This window comes from Camponotus floridanus, unplaced genomic scaffold, assembly GCF_003227725.1.
Source record: "Camponotus floridanus strain SB8 unplaced genomic scaffold, Cflo_v7.5 scaffold99, whole genome shotgun sequence".
NCBI classification, from domain to species: domain Eukaryota; kingdom Metazoa; phylum Arthropoda; class Insecta; order Hymenoptera; family Formicidae; genus Camponotus; species Camponotus floridanus.
The window spans coordinates 956,888-977,474 of NW_020229870.1; the positions used below are offsets into that span (position 1 = coordinate 956,888).

General features: G+C 33.6%; 1 protein-coding gene across 1 annotated transcript in view; it reads right to left on the bottom strand.

Moving 5' to 3' along the window:
• The window catches only part of LOC105249968 (single Ig IL-1-related receptor), a 137,985-nt gene extending 118,896 nt beyond the window's left edge, over positions 1-19,089 (bottom strand). Inside the window, exon 1 of the mRNA XM_025415145.1 lies at positions 17,895-19,089. Coding sequence (XP_025270930.1) covers positions 17,895-18,112 — 218 coding nt within the window. The 5' untranslated portion in view covers positions 18,113-19,089. The remainder of the gene's footprint in view (positions 1-17,894) is intronic.
• Positions 19,090-20,587: the final 1,498 nt, after the last annotated feature.

Below are 20,587 nucleotides of genomic sequence, written 5' to 3' on the forward strand. Positions count from 1 at the left end.
GCGAACTCTCGTCCTAATCTGCGAGCGAAATGCACGCGGCTCACTCATGTACGGGGTGTCCCGCGAAAGACTCGCGCGGGATCACGAAAATGTAATTTGCTCGACTTGACATAAATACGTAAAATTGCGGTACGAAACATATGTAATTGTGTAATGCGACATACGAGTTAATATATCAAGACAGAAAAAAGAAAAAAAATTTTTTTTAATGAATCAACGCGAAATGAAACCCTTGAATAGACTATCTCGATTTTTCGACATTTTTTTATTCAGATTTCAATTTCTGCATATTTCTATCGAAAGGTGCCCGATTGGGCTGCACATGGGTTTTCATCGGGGCACTCTGTATTAAGTAAACGCGCGAATGCGCTAATGTTCAACCGGTTCGTGTGTGCGTTTGTGTGTGTTGGCCGACGCGATTGTGGCGCGTGTGTTCATAAAGCCGTGAGCTATTAACCGTAACACAATGGGGCGTGCGAAGCAAGCATGCACACCGAAATCTCACTGTTCTGAGCCGCGAACTCAAATAACGCGAGAAAATCCGCGCGAGCGCGAGCGCAATTGAAAGGCCATTATTAGACCGGTTGCCATTTAAAACGCGAACGGTTCACTATAAAATGCCCTGCTATGGCTTTCATACAATTCCCGGGGTAGATCGCTCACCGCCTCGATGCGAATATGAATTATGCGCCCCGAGTTTACCCCTGAAAACGCGAATACTTTATTTTATAGATTCATTACCTATATATCTCCTTATCTTCTTCGCTTTAATATTATGTCATATTCTTCTATTATATTTCAGTATGTTTTTAGTATTTTATTTATAATATTTTATATTTTATATTTTATAGTATTTTTTATAATTTTTTATAATAATTTGTAGTATTTTATTTATAGTATATTTTAGTATTTTTTTATTTAAATATCTCTTTATACAAAATAATTGCCCTTTTGAATAAAGAGATATTTAAATAAAAAAATACTAAAATATATTATAAATAAAATACTACAAATTATTATAAAATATTATAAAAAATACTATAAAATATAAAATATTAATATAATAATAAATAAAATACTATAAAATACTAAAATCCAACAATATACATAAAACATTCTGTTATACATTTTTTATTTGCACTCATCATTTTATTCGATAATGAATTAAATTCTCTACTTTCACATGTACCCGGGGATTACGGGGATAATAGATAATTTCGTAAAGTTTCGCTTGTGAAAACGAATTTAATCTTCTTTTTATCTCTTGTGTCTTTCGAAAAACACGAGTGTGACCGTGGTAAACTCGCTTTTCGCGTTTCTCTCTCTTATGGGGGGTCACCGCAGTTTCTTACTCGCGCCGACGATTGGCCGACAATGGGAAAAGTTAAGGCCGGTAACAGCATAGTCGAAACTCCGAACGACGACGATTTCCGAACTTTCCAAACGTAATTCGAACTACGCTCCCACAATAGCGACGTTCTTATGGAACTGCTGTTACGCCACCGCCGTTAAGGACACGAACGGCAATTCTCCAAGTGAATTAACCCCTTCGATACTCTCGTATATTTCGTATCAAAGCTTCACGAATTTTGGAAACGATACTGTCAGGTGATTCCTTCAAACTGCATGAATTTTCGATACATAAGGATTTCTTGACGATTAACGTTGACTAGAGAAGTTTTGGGGAAAATTTAAAGAGGAAAAATTACAGAGAAAAATATTTAAAAAATGTAACAAACGAGAAAAGAGACAAAACATGTTTATTTTTCAAAATGGCAATTGATTTGAAAACGTGCAAGATTATATCATTATTAATCAAAACTCTGCAATTAAACTTGTTGCTTAACGATACCCCATGTATGCACGTGTATGTACATGTATGTTTCCGTCAAATATTTTCCGGGCACGGACACCGAGCTTAAAGCGACGTTAGTTTCGCATAATTCAGCAGCCCGGGAACGGGACACCAATTTTCCGCGGAACATATTGGCGAGTACAAGGAAGAGACACGGGGGGCCATTACGCGTCCACGTCTACATTAAAAGTTCACGGAGACAGCTTTACGAGGCGACACCCTGTAATTACCTGTGGGCCAGTAATGACCGCGCCCCCGGTAAAAGTCAACCCATTTTTCAGAGCGTTTTACGCGCCAAAGGCGAGCTTTCTCGTCACTCATTAAATCCCTGAAGACATCGACCCGACATTTCTGTGTTAGCTTCTACGGGGATCTTTCTTCACCTAACCCGGTCATTAATTAACTTAATAAAGGCCCTTTGTTTTGACTTTTATTCATAGTGCCCATCATCTTGGAATTAATATAATTTCGTCTTAAAAAACGCGTAATTTATGATTTTAATTTTACCTACAATTATAATCTATTTTATTGAAAAATAAAAGTTGAAAAATATGCTAAATACTTTCGCACACATATTCGAATTCCTTTCTTTCCAGAAAGAAAAGAACATGAAAATCAGAAGAGTAATGTCTCTGTACGGAACTTTAACTCATGGATAATAGAGTCCTGGGAATTGTATAACATTTAAAATAATGTGCACTTTACCCGGAAAAAGATCAATATATTCCCAAAGGAAAAGAGTGCGAAAAGGTATAAAAATTTTATTGTTCGACGAAACAAAAAAAAAGAATTGCGCATTCAGTTCAATAAGCTCTTCCCAGATACGCGTATAAATATTTTGCATGCGGATGCTAATTAAGGCAAATTATGAATCATAGATGGAAATTGGAGGAATATAACGGGAAAATATATTTTTTAAATTTTAATCCTTAAAATCTTTTTTAAATTTTAATCCTTAAAATTAATTTCCAGGGCAACAAAAGAATCATAAAATTGCGTTAAGCAGCTTTATATTTTTATACAATTCCGCATATAAAATATTATATGTATATAGTTTCGCAAAGAGAGAGAAAATATGTTTTTCGCGTGTATTCCCGATGATTCTCCATGCGCGTATAACAGATTATACGAATAGACTTACAGAGTCAAACTCGAGAATCCGGATATTAACCCAACATGTGCCAACGCTTGTTGAGGGATCGAGGGGAGAAAAGGGTACAGCCGAGCTCATTATGGAGTTCTCCAATTTATACAGTAAAGCGATCCGAGAGGATTATGTTCGCCAAGTACATAATTTCGACCGAGCGACGAAGGAAATTAATATTCAATCAAACGTGAAATCAAAAGATTTCTTGCTTCGAATGTTTTAACAATGACAGGGAGAGAGAAAGAGAGAGAATACAAAAGACTGTAATGAAAATAAATCATGTACGTAAAATAATAGTAAGAAAAAGATTTTATATGAAAGGACCGAAGGACAAAATAAATAATATTAAATAAAATAAAAATGTAGTAATAGTAATATAATAATTAAATAATAGAAACAATAGACAATAAATATATGATATATAAAAATTGTTTTAAACTATTAAATATATTTAAAAATTCAAGATTTAATTAATTTATTTTTATATTATGTTTTTTTCATTTTATTTCATTCCTTCTTGGAAAGAAAGTATAAATATTCAATTTTTATATCTCATTTTCTTATTCTTACTTTTATTTATCAAAATCTAATTTAGATAATTCACTGAAAATAAAAGGGATAAAAAATAAAATGGCTGGAAAAATTGTTGTTTATTGACTGCGACAAATCATTATATGTATGCATATTTTGTGAGATTGGTTTTGATGGGATTTTTACGCCTAATATATCTCGCGCGCTTAACGAATGAAATTAATCTTTGATAAATCCTAGTTGACATTTTTCAACGGCAAACATGACGGCTTTTAGCGGCGGAATATTGAAACCCCCGTTTATACTCGCTTCATCTTCATTCGCCGGTTTATCATTCGCGGATTTATCACTCGCATCACATTCGTTCGCGATTTTTTAAATCGTGCAATTTTTATTTACCGCAAGTTATGCAAATTAAAAAACCCTCAGATTCCCAGAGTGTGAAATTTTAATAATGTCTTATTTAAAAATAATTACGAAATTTTTCTCTTAAATTAAAAGTCTAAAATTAATTTTTAAATTAATCCATAAGAAGTAAAATCATACGCGTTTCTCTTTTTCTTGATCATTATTGCGAAAAGATGTATATATTTCGAAAAATGTAAACGCAACTTTGCGGAAACTGCTTCATTGAGTGTCACTTGTGTCGACATACATCGTCCGACCGGACGGACAATAAAACGATCGTAAATTGTTTCGTTGAATGCTTTTGAAACTATTCAAATAAAGAAGCAGATTTTTATCTAGCGTTTTTTGTGCATTTATTTATGGACAAAGAAGTGACCCAAAAAAAGACTAAAGAAAAGAATCTTTTCTCAGCGTTTCCTGAATTATATTTCAATATTTTGTTCAATTCCAGAATTCTTTGTTCGAACTATCGTGGAAATTCCTGCCCTTGTTCGGGCAGTTTTCTTAAATTTCGAAACCTTAAGATCATTTTAGAAATTAAGTGAGAAAGACGCGAAGCGATAGACACGACTACTACAGATCGGCTATAAATTTATCGAGAATATATAAGAAAATAACTTCGACCGGGACTCGCACATCCTCTTTCTATCCCCTCATCTTACTCCCTTTTTCCCCGTCCACCTCGTCGTGTGCACCTGCGTTTCTGCATACACGCGTAATTCCCTGTAAACGGTAACGTTCTCGGAACGAGCGACATTTCATGCACACACGCCCCCTCATCTCTCCCTCGTTTCCCCTGTCTCTTATTAAACGATCCGTCTGATCGTAAAATCACTCTCCGGAATTTCTCGCTTATAAAACGAGAGTCAATTCACTTCAATTCATCAATATTTAACTTCAGCATTATGCTAATTTTATGTTCATTCGTCAACTATTATATCAGTTGCTACTGAAATCATCAGATCCAAAGATAGAGATATCATACATGATATACATATATAATAAATGATAATAAATGTATCAGCTTATTAATATATAATACATTTATCTCATTAATACACGACATAAATATGTATAATTTACGATTAATATATTTATTTAATTAATACATATACAACACATATTAATATATTTAATAAAATATATTTTTTCTATATCTCGAAAAGTTTCAACTCAAGAAAATTACACCAATTTCACTACAATTATGTTATTATCGACTGCCACGTTTATTGTACACCTGGTATACACAAGCCGAGAAACCGATGTTGGTCGCAGGAGGAAGTAGAAAGGCATTATCAGTTTCTCGGAAGTCTCACCTGAATGCTACGTTGTGCAATTTTACATGCCGGTCACGGCTGCCAGAATTCACACAATGAAGTGAGTGTATGAGTGGTTGTTAAAATATTTCGGACAAGGAGTACAAAAGAACATCCACCGTTAAACAAGTTAAAGAAAAGTAAGGAAAAAAACAGACGTTAAAAATCAAAACAGGACTGAGCGATCGAGCAAAGTTGTCTCAAAAATAAACTAGCTTGTTTAAAACTAAAGCTCTAGTAACGAAAACAATTTACAAAATAGAATCTGTAAAAATTGTTGCTATTTTCTTTCAATAAAAAAAAGGAGAGCAAAAAAAATAAAAATATAACACATATTTTTTATGTAAAATAATCTAATACTCAGTTTATTTTATTATGATTAAAATATGAAATTACGACAGATTTATATTTTTCATAATTTAATGATTTTAATAAACGGTTATTTTTATTCATTCATCCGAAAAAAATTTTTCTAAAAAAGCTTTTCATAATTAATATTTTCATAAAGTGATTCGTTCCAAGTTTCTAATTCTGAATTTCGCGCTATAATATTTAATAAAATTAAAAGCGAGATAATCACGTTTTAAGTTACTCAGAGAAGATCTCTCTAATAAATCATTCTTAAATTCTTAAATTCAAGAAACTTTTAGCCTCTAAGTAATGCGATTTCAGGAGTAAATATAGGAGTGAAAGGTCGCTTAGCGTCATAAATCCTCATGCGGAAATTAAATTACGTTCTTTCAAACGATAAAAGCACATTGTGCTAACCGAGGATGCGCCATTAATTTTCCGATCAATAAATACACAAAGCGTATATATATATATATACATATATATATCGTTATACGTAAATGTGTGCGTGTGCCTTCATAACCGCATCTTTGCGGAATACGCTCCAACCGCGATTCGCATACGCGATGCAGCCGCGAGTAAAGAAACAGTTGTATTGTGCGATTCCTAGAATGCGATTTCACTCGCGAGACGACTGAAAGTTTCCCGACAACTCGATAAAGTTACGGCGCAAAGTTGAGCGGAACTCGCACGACGTGAAAAGGGATAATTTCCCTTCGCCTTTTCGACGTTGAAGACACATTTAGAGGGGAAGGCACCCCAACATCTTTCCCCTTTTTCATACGAGCTAAATGCGTCGAATACTGATAAAAGTGAAAATTCTCACATCCATTTTCGCACACATATCGAGAAATTTTACGTCCTTTCAACCCTCCTCTTTCTTTTTCTCTTTATCTATTAAAATAAATTGCTCTTGTAAAATTGATTTAAAATTCAGTAAAATTCGCAATTACTATTTTTAAAATTAATATTTATTTTGTACACATGTTCTGGGAAAATTGTTATTCTTTTGAGAACATAATTATTTTTAAATTTGAAAAAGCTATTTAAAAAAAAAATATTGCACAATGAAAATTAGATACTTTCAAAATCGTCAAAGAAAGAGTCGCCTCGCGAAATAATTTAATTATGCATGAAAATTTCTCGGAAATCAGCTTATAATCAGAACGTTTGCAGCTACGCACAGGGTCATCGTCCATAGTTGCATTAATTATTAACAATAAAGCGAGCGAGCCATAAGATAGCTTCATAAACGATACTCGGAAAATATCCAACCTACAACTATTTAAACACACACACACGCACACAAACGGGAGCAATGCAGAATTGCACGATTCCGGAAAACGTTTTTACGCCATTCCTATTCCTGCGCCGTTTTAACGAATCGCATATACTATATACCTGCAACTTTCACGACGCGTATAATGAACGTAATGCTCGATCACGCGCATTGAAACGAAGAACCAGACGGGATTCGCGCACAAGCGAAAGTTTGCGATTAAACGAAGCCTTCGCTCCGGAACGGGAATAAAGTTTCTCCTCCTAATTCTGAGAAGTGGCACAATAAAAACGAGCGCAAAGTTTTATGCAACGCGAAAATAACGCTTTCCCTCTGCGATTCGCCAGATTTAATGGTGAAAGATGCAGGTTGCTTATGCCCGTAAAAAAAAATTACACTTAATAGCTCGGTCCTCTCTGCTAGAGTCTGCGAGAGAAAATTGATCGCGTCTCATAAAACATCATATTACGCTACTATATCGCTATATTATAAAATTATACGCAGATACACGTATAAAAAGAGCGAATCGTTCAATTTTTAATGACAAAAAATTGCTTATGCCGTACAAAATTACTATTATTATTAGAAAATTTTAATTATTATTTTGAATTATTATATTATATAATTAAAAAGAGCGAATCATTCAATTTTTAATGACACAAAACTGATTGTGCCGTACAAAATTATTATTATTATTAGAAAAATTTAATTTATTACTTTTAATTATTATATTATTTAATTATGATATTTAAATTATTATTTTTGATTATTTCATTATGTAAAAGTTTGTCGAAAAAATCACGGATTTATAAATGAAAGTAAGAATACGTATAATATAGGAAATATCTAATGGTACTAAGAATTATAATTAATGTGATTTATGGGAATCATAAAAAATGTGTTGGCTTAAATCCTTGTCGTGTTTGACTCCGCGATTAACTCGAGATGACTACTATCATCCCTAACAGAAATAGACATGAGTGAGCTAACAGCCTCCGGCGTTCGTGCCGTCGCTTCTTTATACGTTTTTCGCCGCTAATTAGTAAGCCATGACGCATCTTGTCAACTTCTACGTTTCTTTAACTAACGGTAAATCCGAGACGACATCATCGACCGCAAACGTGGGAATATCGATGGAATCAATTGTTCTCGCATTGTAATCTATTCTTTTCGTACGTTCAGGTTTTTCCTTAAATCGATTGTTTTTTTAACTATGATTTTCCTAAAATAAAATTCTCTTTATTCTAAATTTTATATATTAATTAATATATAAAAAAATATTATAATATATAAATATATAAATAAATAATAAATATATAAATATATATTATATAAATATATTATATAAATTATTACATAAATAAATAATAAATAAAAAATATATAAAAAATTTATAATATATAAAACAATAATATAATTTTAATATATAATAATTGTATACTTTAAAATTATATTATTGTTTTATATATTATAATATATATTATAAATATATATTATAATATATAATATATATTATAAATTTTATATATCGGGATTTCTCATTTTTTTAGGCCCTAAAAATTTCAGGCTATCATCCTGTCGTTTTTTATTTTCTTTTCCAATTCTTCCCAGCTTCTCCTCGAGCAGCCGGTATTTCTTTTCCGGAAGGCAGTAACTTTGCTGCGCGAAACATTTCGCGGCCAGGATTTACAAGAATAGCGGTTGCCTCTCGATCGAGGCAATACGTATATCTGGGTTGAGAAAAAACGCAATTTCCAACTCGCATGGCATACTTTACAGCGGCCCCGTTCTCCAAATCTCTGACCCACAAAGATTTCCGCGAGGTAGCCGTTCGTTTTCGCGTACGTGATTCGTATCCCACGAACGAGACCGAACATTCGCGGTGGAATCGGATCGGCGCGATTATGATATCGCGATACGATGACGAGCTGTATATTACGTGAGATTCGAAACGTCCACCGGAAGCGCCGAGATCGATGGGATCCGGTTGAGCGACGCGGATGCGCGCGCTTGAATCCTGATATACATATATACATACATACATCTGTGTTTGCAAGCCATGCTATTTTCCACCGATACTCAATACACGGTGTTCCGTGAATCTCTCCCACCGGGCCATTAATTCTCGACGCCAATTTAACTTGCTAATCTGATCAAATTATCATCCCCTATTATATTCGAGAAATCGTTCAATTATAAATATGGGCTTGTATATTTTTTTCTATTTTTTTTATTTTTTTTATTTGTATATATCTTTTAATGAAATTTTAATAAAATTTGACACGCGATGAATAAAAAAATGTAAAAAAAATAATTCGATAAGTCTTTTAAAATTGCAAGTGTCGAAATTTTAGGATCAATATCTTAGAATCGTTTTAGATTTGATTTCATAAGTCATATTTTTAGCCACGTTTTTTTTGCATGACGTCGAAATAGCTGAAAATCCGCGACTTGCGCTGACGGAAAGTTGATTTTCTCGTTCAATACGTTCGCGAATTTCTCGTTCTCTCTCTGGATGACGAGCGAGAAATGAGAGAAGAGCAAAGCACACGTTGACAGACGTCGTCGGTCGCGAGTTCACGCGCGCATCCCTCGTCAGGATTCTCGTCGAAATGTCAAAAGATCCTCTTGCGGCTTTTGCCACTCTCCCTTATCTCTCTTCCGTCTCCGTCCTCCATGTCTCCCCCTTGTCACTTCATCCTTCATTTCCTCCTTGTTCTCTGCATTTCCCAATTTTGAACATTTATCCCTCCCCTTTATCACGTAACCACGTACCGAGTGTCCTATTTGCTTCGACGAAATTTTCAAAATTGTCAAAATTCGATGCGAAAAAATATCGCAATCTCTCCTAGACATTATTGTGCGTATTAAATTATTGTATTAAATTATTAATCATCGATTATCGATTTATTATTACAATTTATCGTTGAACAGACAAGGTAAAACCTAGATCTAGAGTTGTCATATTTATATCTTTCTCTCTTTCTCACACACATATATCAAAATGTTGAATACTTGTTCAACTCTGAATGCAGAAGATACAGCTCTTCCGCACTATTCTGACAGCATTCCACGGAAGTTTCGACTGTTGATCGACACAAAGTTGCGCCTCAGATTCCGCTGACCGAGAATGAAATTCGAAACTGCCGACCCGCCGGCTCTTCTCTATCCATTCGACGAACAAGACTTTGACGCACTTTTCTCCGTAGCGGAATCGCGATTACGCTCTCGCTCAACCTCGAAGATAAAGCAGCTTCCGCGAAAACCGCGAGTTCTCCGTAAGTAATGCAAACCGCATTTTTCGTAAACGATTTATGTGTACTCCTCTTTACAAAATATCAGAAACAATCTCGGGATAGAAACTAAATTAATTAATTAATTAATATTCAGAATAATCCAATTAAAATATATTTAATAGAATATAATCTCGATATATTTCTTTATGAAGCTTTGACATACTAAGAATTTGAAATTCAACGTTTATGTAAAAGAATAAAATAAAATTAAATTAAATAATTAATTTAAATCTCGAGTAAATTTTTAATAATAATAATATAAAATATTGAAAACCTCACTTTCTCTCTCTATCTTATATATTTTGAATCCTGATGGATGTCCCTAAAAAATAAATTCACTCAACGCATACACTGAATATTAAAGCCTCGCTTCGATATTCCAAAAGTTTATAAAATACAAATTTATAATTTATGCGACTCCTCCCTAAAAGTAATTGCACTGTTTAAATTAAATTTTAGTTTTCCCTTTTATCTCGACAAACTTTTTACACAACGGTCGCCGGCAACTCGGATATAACGTTGGTTTGAGAGCTGCTGTTCTCATAAAAGACGCGTATGATACACATATGTGTATACACATACACACACATGTATAAGTATACATCGGAAAAGAGGTGTCTCTCCCTCTCTCTCTCTGAAAACTGGGAAACGACTTTCCGCGAAGCTATTACCGGCTTCCGTTATTTCGAAATAGCGTCCTCGGTTGCTGATCCTTGCACGACACGCCAGGATCATTATCCCTAATAATGCGAGTGTGTCATATTCTCTCTCTCTATATACGTTTCGCGATTGCGCAAGGTCACCGCGGGAACTGACACTTTAACCCTTTCGGCCATGACGCAAATTGCGATCGGTGAAAACATAGCGTGCTTACTTTGCAGGCGTGATGCAATTTGCGTTTGTCAGGTAGGAAATCGCGCTTCAACTTTGTTTAAGCCGTAGCTTCAATTTAATTTTACAATTATTCACGTGCACCTTGTATTAATCCACTCTGATGGTTATTTTGTACGTGGTTGTTCGATAATCAATTATCGATAGTTGCATTATATATCGATGATTAAATTTGATTCGATTATATTAATAATCAATCGTGATTCACACATACTGCCATAAGTATTTGAAATAATTGTTGCACGTTGCATTTTGTAAAAATTTGTAAAAGTGTGACGTGTTTAGTTTGTAAATTGCACAATTTTTATCTGTACAAATTAATTATATGAAACTTATATTTTTATTACAAATAATGAAACTAAAAAAATGAAAAAGATGATTCAATTTTTGACGTTGTATTAATGATTAAATCAAATATTAATGACACCTAAATAATACGAAATATTTTTATTAAATATATTTAATAAAATTAAATTAAATATATTTAATAATATTAAATAAGATATATATCTTTTTTATTAAAAAGATTGAAATTCAAACGAGAAAGTTCTTTGAATATATCAAATTATGCTCTAAAAGAAGATTAATTTTCAAACTTTTATCAAGGAAGCCATCGTACATCTTTTTCATTTTTCATTTTCGATCCAGATTGACTTCTCTCAGATTGAGCTCTCAATTTTCGAGGAAAACCAAACATTCTAAAATATTAACAGACCCACAGACCGCATAGGAAATTATTCCAGAATCTGTAGGTAAAGGTAAAACTTCGTCGTTAAAATCCGTACGTTAAAATCCGATATCCAAAGCGCGATTAATAATCTACGATCGTGAAACTCCTACGCATCTTGTGTAAATTTAAGGAAAAGATATAACGACGAAGCCATTGCGCAAAAAATTGCGAAAATAAAGGAGCGAGAGAGAGAGAGACAGAGAGAGACGAGGGGAGAAATGGAGCTGTTACTTCTCGCGAGCGATTGTTTTGCGGAATTTTATACGTGCGCTAGGTTTGCCGGGTTGAACGGGCGGCGAAATCCGCATACGTACACATATACATCGCATAAAAGCATCTATTTGTACCTTTTGTTCCTCGGCGGCGTTCGCGCGCAATTAAAGAGCTTACACGAAAGCCGCCTCACGTGTTTCGCAATCATAATTCAACCCTTTCAAATCCAGTGCTCTTCCCCTCTCCCCCCCTCTCCTCCCACATTGCCATCCCTGAAAGGGATATACTGGAATTAAAAGATATTTATGAACTTCTAATCCGCACGAGAGAAAAAATTTGGGCTCTTGTCACGTCCGATAGAAACCGCGTTTTTTTTTTCTAAAGAGAGGAAGAATTTATCGCGTATTTCATGCATTTAAGAAAAACTCATTTTTATAAAGCAATTATTTATCAGTGTATTAACGTTGGAAATTATTCGTTATATAATTTGCCAATTTTATTCCTAAAATTTTACTCTTATTATTGAAATATAACTCAGATAAAGTATATCTCTACTTCTATACGTAATTAACAATTGTACATTCTGTATGTATGTAATTAGTAATTATGTATTCTGCATGCAATTAATAAACCGAGAAAGAGATCTCATGTGCTTTAAAGAAAATAACGTTTCTGCACTTTAATTATTTACGTAACTTTTTTCCAGCTTTAATTCTTTGTTTTCATCAAATTAGTAGAATTCTATTTCTGGAAATAATAATTCAAAGCCTTGAATGATAATAAGTGACGTGTTCATTTTTACGCTGAATCACACCGCGAATATATTTCTGAAATCAATATTTCACATACCGGTATACTTTCGATTAGTGTCCATCATCTTATAGTTTTCCATCGGTCCACGAGAGCTCACTCGCCCTTAGATTGGAAGGGAGGCAAGAAAGGAAAAAAAAGGTAGCGACCGACGAAAGTAGTTCGGCGAATCGCGGCTGCGTTTTTTTCCGTGAAATTTAATCAAGGCTATCCATCCACTATCCGATCGAGACGATCAAGCCGATTCGAAGCATAATTTCGTTCGTGTTCATCGCCGACTCCGCAGATGGACATGGCCGATAGAGACGTATTAGGTAGGAAAAAAAAACACGGGAAAGAAAAAGAAAAAGAAGAAAATCCTTCAACCAAACGAGATTTAAGCTATACACTTTGAAAAATCAAAGATTCAGAAAATTCCCAGAAGAGAAATTCATCTATCTCATAATAATGTTTTTAATAAAGATGTAAAAAGTTTCTAAAAACAGAATTTTACTCGATTTCATAAAGTAGAATATGTATTCACATTAACCTCAAAATGATTGATTTAATAAACTGACAAAATTGAAAAAGTCGATAATTGAACAAAATTTAACAATTTGGAATAAAATGGAGTAAAATTAAACGGTGATCTGGTGGTCTGGTGAATAAGAAAGAGAATTACAATATTTAAAATAATATTATATCTAACTGAAAATAATATTTAATAAATAATCTAATAGACTTTTAATGAGTAATCAAATAGACTTTTAACGAATGAATGATGTCGAATAATTGAATCAATTAATAATTAACTCAAATTCGATTTTCCAAGTGAAACTAAATACAACAATCTAATGATTTTATTAATTAAATTTTTAATAAAATTAAATTACGAAATTATCCGCATGAAGTTAATTGATCTAATAATTTAACAGTCGATGAAATATTTAACCACTCATTGTCTAGAATTAAACGACTTGATAATGAAAAAAAATTGAATAAAATTTTGAATAAAAATTGAATAAAAAATTGAATAAAAATAACAAAAAAACAAAGAAAATTAATAAAAAAAATATATAGTTCAAACATTTGAAAACTTGAAAAAAATTATAATTAGAAACATAAACAATAGACGTTGAAGTAAAGAAATTTTCCCGATCACTCATTTTTATACACAATTGTGTTTAGATTAGGTTAGGCTCTATTTTCTCTCTTTCACAGAGAGTCTTTTCGCCTATCCTTTAATCCAATAACGACTTAATATTTCCCGAGTCTAATATTTCTCCCTCATATGTAGAATATATAGAACTCATATCTCGAGAATCCTCCCTCGCTCTCTCTCTCTCTCTCCTTCGCGATGTGAATACGCAGAACAAATATACCATTTGACACCTGGAAGACCATATCCCGCTTGGTACAATGGCCTCGTAAAGTCCCACTTTGTCCTCCAGGATAATAAAGTTCCCGCGAGCGCGCGCGCAAAGGATCCTCCAGAAAGTCTTCGGGAGGTATTCCTTTGTTCAGTGCTTTGTGGTTACTCGACAGAGACGGGGTGGCAGCTTGTCAAGCGTTAGCGCCAACCCCCAGCAACTCCCCCTCCCTCCCTCTCGCCTCGCTCCTCTACCCTTCCTGCCATCTTGAACTGCTATCACTAGTCCTTTTCGTCGCTTCCACCCTTCGCGGCTTCTCGTTATTCCACTTTGCGAAACGCTCCTCGATTTATCGCGGAATAAATAAGCGTTCCGACCCCAACGCGATTTACGCCCTGTAATTCGTGTTAAAACCGGAGGAACTGTCGCAAACCACGAAATAGTATGTTGTAATTCGTAGGAAAATAGAACCGAGGCGAGATTAAAGAGGATCCTAAATCTGAGTCTAAAAGATCAGGTTCCGCACGTTTCCCGAATTTACAGATTTTCGGATTTTTCTCGTTTCTACCAAAATATTTTTAGAAATTTCGATATAAAAAAAATAAATAAATTTTAAGCAAACAAGTTTTTATTTTGCGTCATAAAATTTCAAAATCACAAATTGAAATATCGTTCAAAAAGAAAATAAATACAATTTAAAGTAAATAAAAAATAAAAATAGAATGTTTTATTTTTTTTTGTTTATAGTCCTATTCGTAAACAAAAAAAAAAGAATCGTAAAAATTACTCAAAGCAACGATCACCGATGGCGATGCAACAGCTTTATCGCTCATCAAAGTCCTAAATTTCGCATAATATAATATTCTTGGAAGCTCACGAGTTATCTACAAGTTGCCATTTACTTGGCAAACATCTCTATCTGCACACAGTTTCAACTGGTGTTTCATAAAACAGCCTGTTTTCATAACCCAATTCTTTCCCAACGAAAGATATATGTCTATCAATAAAAGATCGTTTTAAAATAGATTATTATATAATTTTGTTCAATTAAATTATCAGTTTTTTCAACTTTGTTGATTAATTAAAAAGTATGGCTACTTTGGAACCAATGTAAAATTTTTCCAAAAAATTCACTAATATTTTAATATTCTAAAAATAATTATTATAAAAATCTGTTATTTTAAAATACCCTATATAGAATATTATATTATCATAATGTAAATTATTTTAAAAATATAATTTGAAATTATAAAAAAACTAGAACTTTTCATTATTATTATCTCGATGAATTTATTAAATTCTGATTGATATTATTGCTCTAACTTTTGCACTCTCATCCTTACAATTTTTCCTCTCTTTCATCCTTTTCTATGAAAAAAAGCGAGAAAAAATATTTTTCTGTCGTAGAAAACTGTCCAGAAGATAAATTACGAATTTTCCGAGGAAAAAGTTTGATTTCGTTTCTCTCGGGCTGATATTTCGATATACATCTTGTAATGTAATGCGCATCTTATTTCCGCATTAGACGAACTCTTAATGTAAAGGCGCGCCGCGAAAAATAAGATTCCGGAATCGCGACTGCGAAATAAAGATTTCGCGCCAACAAATGAACGAACGAAACGTTGGAATGCGAATTCGCGAATCATTTCGCGGCAGAGGAAACAAAGAAGTTTCCATAAATTTTTTTCTTCCGTCTACGTACGCAGAAATTTACAAGTAACGTATCGGACATCGTAAGCTTTATAAATCTTTAATGCACCGTCTTTCAGCACGCCGCCGGGAAATATTGCGATGAGAAAAGTGCGGGTCAGACGCGAAAAATGACGCGAATAAGATACCTTGAGATATAAAGAGTCGCAAGGATACACAAGGATCTCAATTGTAGGTGTGAAAGGGACAACTCGAGGGATCTAAAAGGCATAAAATTGGAAGCTATTAGAAACGATTTAGACTCTTGGAACGAAGACTTTTCAAAGAAATCCAATAGTCGATATCCTTCAAAGAGAATTAACGATAGCGAAAAAGGTAATAAAATATATAAAAATTATTGATGTTAAAGGCGCCGTCAATTTGATATATAAAAAAAATTTATTAAAATTATTTATTAAAATTAATATTGGCGCCTTTAAATTATTTATTGATTAAAATATTATTGAAATATTATTATTATTATTATTATTAATTTATGATAAATCAATAATTGTATACATATTTATGAAAAGAACTTGATTTTTCGATTTTTTAATTGATTTGTTTTTCGATTTTTTAATTAAATTTTCCGAATGAAATTAAAAAGCGAAATTCTTATTCATTTAATTTCAGTCGAAATCTATTTTACACAAAATTTAATATTTAAGATTTATCGAGACATTTAATATAAAAACAGATTGCGAAAGAAATCAAAAGAAAAAGTGTCGCTAGTCGCTTATATCGGTGACTTATTTTAGAATCGACCTGTACAAGGTCTCGGCTATGTGAATGGGTTATCGATACGTGTCATATACAACGATAACAGAAGATGTAAGCAGGTGCTCTTGGACCATAAAGCGAATACTTTGCGCTAAAAGCAAAATGTCATTCGCATAATGCGAAATGCTTTCCGCTGGCAGCCTTTGTGCCAAAAGCAGCACTCGATTCGTTTTTCACATTCGCATTTATCACCTATCGGATCATATACGAATAAAGGGGAAGCAAAATGCAAGGTGGAGAATGAGCAAGAGCATTTGCTCTCCAAGAGAGAAACGAGAGGGAAAGAAAAGAGTATTCTATCTGTATTAATAGATAACGATTCTAAGATCACGCGAAAATTCGAAGCGATTTATTCTATTATACAAATTTCAAAATTATTGGAGACATTTCTATAAATATTAGATTAAAAGTATATTATAGAATAATCAAGAAAGATCAAATTTTGAAATGAGATTAGAAAAGGTAACGTTAAATAATTATGAGATATCTTTTTACCCGAATATTTAAAATTTTTATTTGTTTTGCCAAATAAATTATTTTATTCAATATTTAATTTTATTTTATTGAATATTTAATTTTGCGTAATTTTTTATCCGAATATTTAATGTTTTTATTTGATTTGTCAAGTAAATTATTTTACTCAATAGAAACAAGTATATAATATCATAATCAGTAGATAATATTATCATACTTTTAATCATATTTTTAAATGTCTCATCAATAATTTAAATCTCACAAAAAATATAAATATAATATATATGCAATATATATGCAATATAAATATTATACTAGATTATAATATACTAAAATTGTTAAATATATCTCGTACACTATTTGAATAAAAATTCAAATACGCATTCGATAAAAAATGTTGTAAGTTCTTTTTGAGCAACAAATAAATATAAATTAAAAAATGAATAAAAAAGATATTTTATTATGGAAACAAAAATTGATTGAAAAATACGACGATAAATAAGAAATATATTTCAATGAATTATAAATTCACACAGACTATATATTATAGTATATTCTAATTGATTCAATTCCAAATAAAATATTTTTCATCCTTGAGACTGTCACAATTTACATCGTTTCATTACTTTTTTGAAATTTTCTCACTTTAATTATCTCAATGTATACAAAATGTTCCATTATTCTTTATTAATATTTGAATGATTACATTTATAAAGTTTAACGCGTCAAAACTTTTACTCCATAGTGTACGAGAGAAAAGGATGTCAAGACTCACCATTCGATGCTCCTGTATCCCCTGAGGCAGCAGTGGAGGGCCTTGAACGCACCCACGTTGGCGTATTCCGTGGTGACGACTTCCTTGGTGAACCTCAGGCCACCCGGTAGATTATCGAACTTGTGTATCGAACAATAATCCTTGAGTTCGTTGCCACGGCAGATGACCGCCAGTATCGAGATGAAGAAGGTCGTCGATATCTCCATTTTTCTTCTCATTATTTCCGCACAGCACTCTCTCGATTCCGTTCGATTGATCAAAGCACACTCCGGCACTCGCGATCGAATATCTTTATCAGTGGACGAAAAGCGCGTGTCCTCGAGAAAAATTCACGCCTCGTGGATATATATCGAATAAAATCCGCGAGATTCACGATCGACAACACGGTCGCGTCAGGTTCGCCACTCGCACAGTTTTCCCATCCCGACAATTCGCACGTCGTCGCGTCATTGAAACGCTTCGCGATGACGTGCCGCTCATCGGCAAAGTTCACGATAATTCGAGCGTCGGGGGCTCGGCGTCGTGCGACTTACCCGCTTATATTCGCGTAAATAACGCGAATCGTAAACACCGAATCTCCCACGGCGGGCACGCGTTTGATCGGCGCGAAGTTAACTGCGCGTCTCGCAATCAGTGCGGCAACTTCGCGTGCTCCGAATTCGTCTCGGCACACATACCAACGCGTAACGTCGCGCGAAGTTGGCTGCGAGTTTCAACTTGTCGGGTTGTCGCGAAATTCAAATTCCGCGCGACGCTCGAGATTCAGGATTCGCGGAAGCCGGGCGCACCATATCGCCGGCGGCAAACAATGCCCCGTCGCCGAATCTGCTCCGGGAACTCTCTTCTTCGGAGAGGAACGTATCTCCGCGACGCTCGTGTTTATCGTCAAACACGGAGCGCGTTTACCTGGGAACGTCAAACACTCGAAACGTCAGCGAGCTTCGTGTTCTCTTCCTCCCCGTCCCGCTTCCCCTTCGCCGACTTGAGTCGTCGATCTCTCGAGGCGAGGTTAATATTTGCACTTACAACCGCTTTGCTCGAGCGTCGCGTATATTGGCGAATACGTGATCGACCGTTTCGAGCGGGGGAGCAACCGAGTCACGCGAGGACGATCGACACACGCGCCGCCAACTCCGAGGACTGACTGATATGAACGTCGCAACGCGACGCGGCGCGACGCAACTCCCCCCCACTCCGACTCCCCACCCCGTCCCTTTCCCCCACTCCTCGTCTACGGAACGAGCCGCCTGTTGCCTCCGTCGACTTCGTCGTCGTTCGGTCGCGCGCTGCCGGCCGGTCGGCGTGTGTTTGTACACAAAAGCGGAGCAAACACGAGCGGGAGCTTGTATTATAAATACGCAAATGCGAACGATTGCTTCGAGGAAAGTACGGAGGAAATTAAGTTTCAGTACTACGAGATAAATTACTTGAAGTGGTTCCGTTTAAAATCCGAAACGACAATGTTACGCGAGATGTAATCCTATTTATCGTGATCAATTTTGCATTTTTAGCCTTTTTTATCTTCGAGTGCTCCGTGAATTGTTTTACTCCGAGTTTTTTCAACTTTTGTAAATTATAACTCTGAAAACAAACCATGTATAAAATATTATAATTATGTATTATTATATGTATTATTATACAAGTGTAATTTCATAATTATCGCAGTACCTCGGAATAAAATTGGAATGGGATATGAAAACAAAGTATATAGCAATTTCAAATTGACATTTCCCATTTGATATCTTTATAAAAAAAATATCTGTCAAACGTCGTCTGTCACAATTTCAAAATATTTATTAATAAATACTGTATTATAATTGTTGCATATAATTATTGCATATTTATTAATAAATATTGCTTCTTATAACAAACATTTAAATTACATTTCCATTAAAAAGTTAAAGAATTGTAATAAAATATATAATACTAATATAAAAAAGTATATTTAAAATTAAACAAGAATTGATACGTGTAAAAGATATTTAAAAATTAGAAGAATAGATTATTAGAAGAAAAGATAATGACAAATTAATGTAAATGTAGGTTAAATTGAAATCGCAAATTATTAAATTATAATAAAAAGAATCTTTTCTACTGCAACATAAATATGAAATGCTAAACGTTTCATTTAAAACTTAAATATTTCACTGTTGCTTTTTATACGTCAAATATAAATAAATGTGCAAAAATATTTAATTATTTCGTAAAACAGATGTTGACAATATTCCGAAATATACTACTTATCATTCACAAATATTTAGACAAGCTACATGCAAGAAGATAAGACAATGTATTGAGAATATTCTATTTATATTCTTGTGGCTTATCTAGATATTTGCACGATTGATTATATGTAATCGAGTATAACTTTTTCTGAGAATCAGTATCTTACACATGCGGATTTATTTCTTATATTTTGTTTTTCTTCCGTTATTGCAGGAGACAAGATTCATGCAACTAAGTGTTAACAAATTATAATATTACAAATAAATTATTAATAAAATTATTTCATATAATATTTTATAAAACAACAGAACTAATATAAATATGTAAAATAAATATAATACTTTTTAGAAAGCCCGCGGTAATTAATTTTTTAAGATATCGGAATATATTTACTATAGAAAATATATTTTTAGAATCTAGATTATATATTGCAACAAATTTTCTCACAAGACAAATATAAAGGAGAG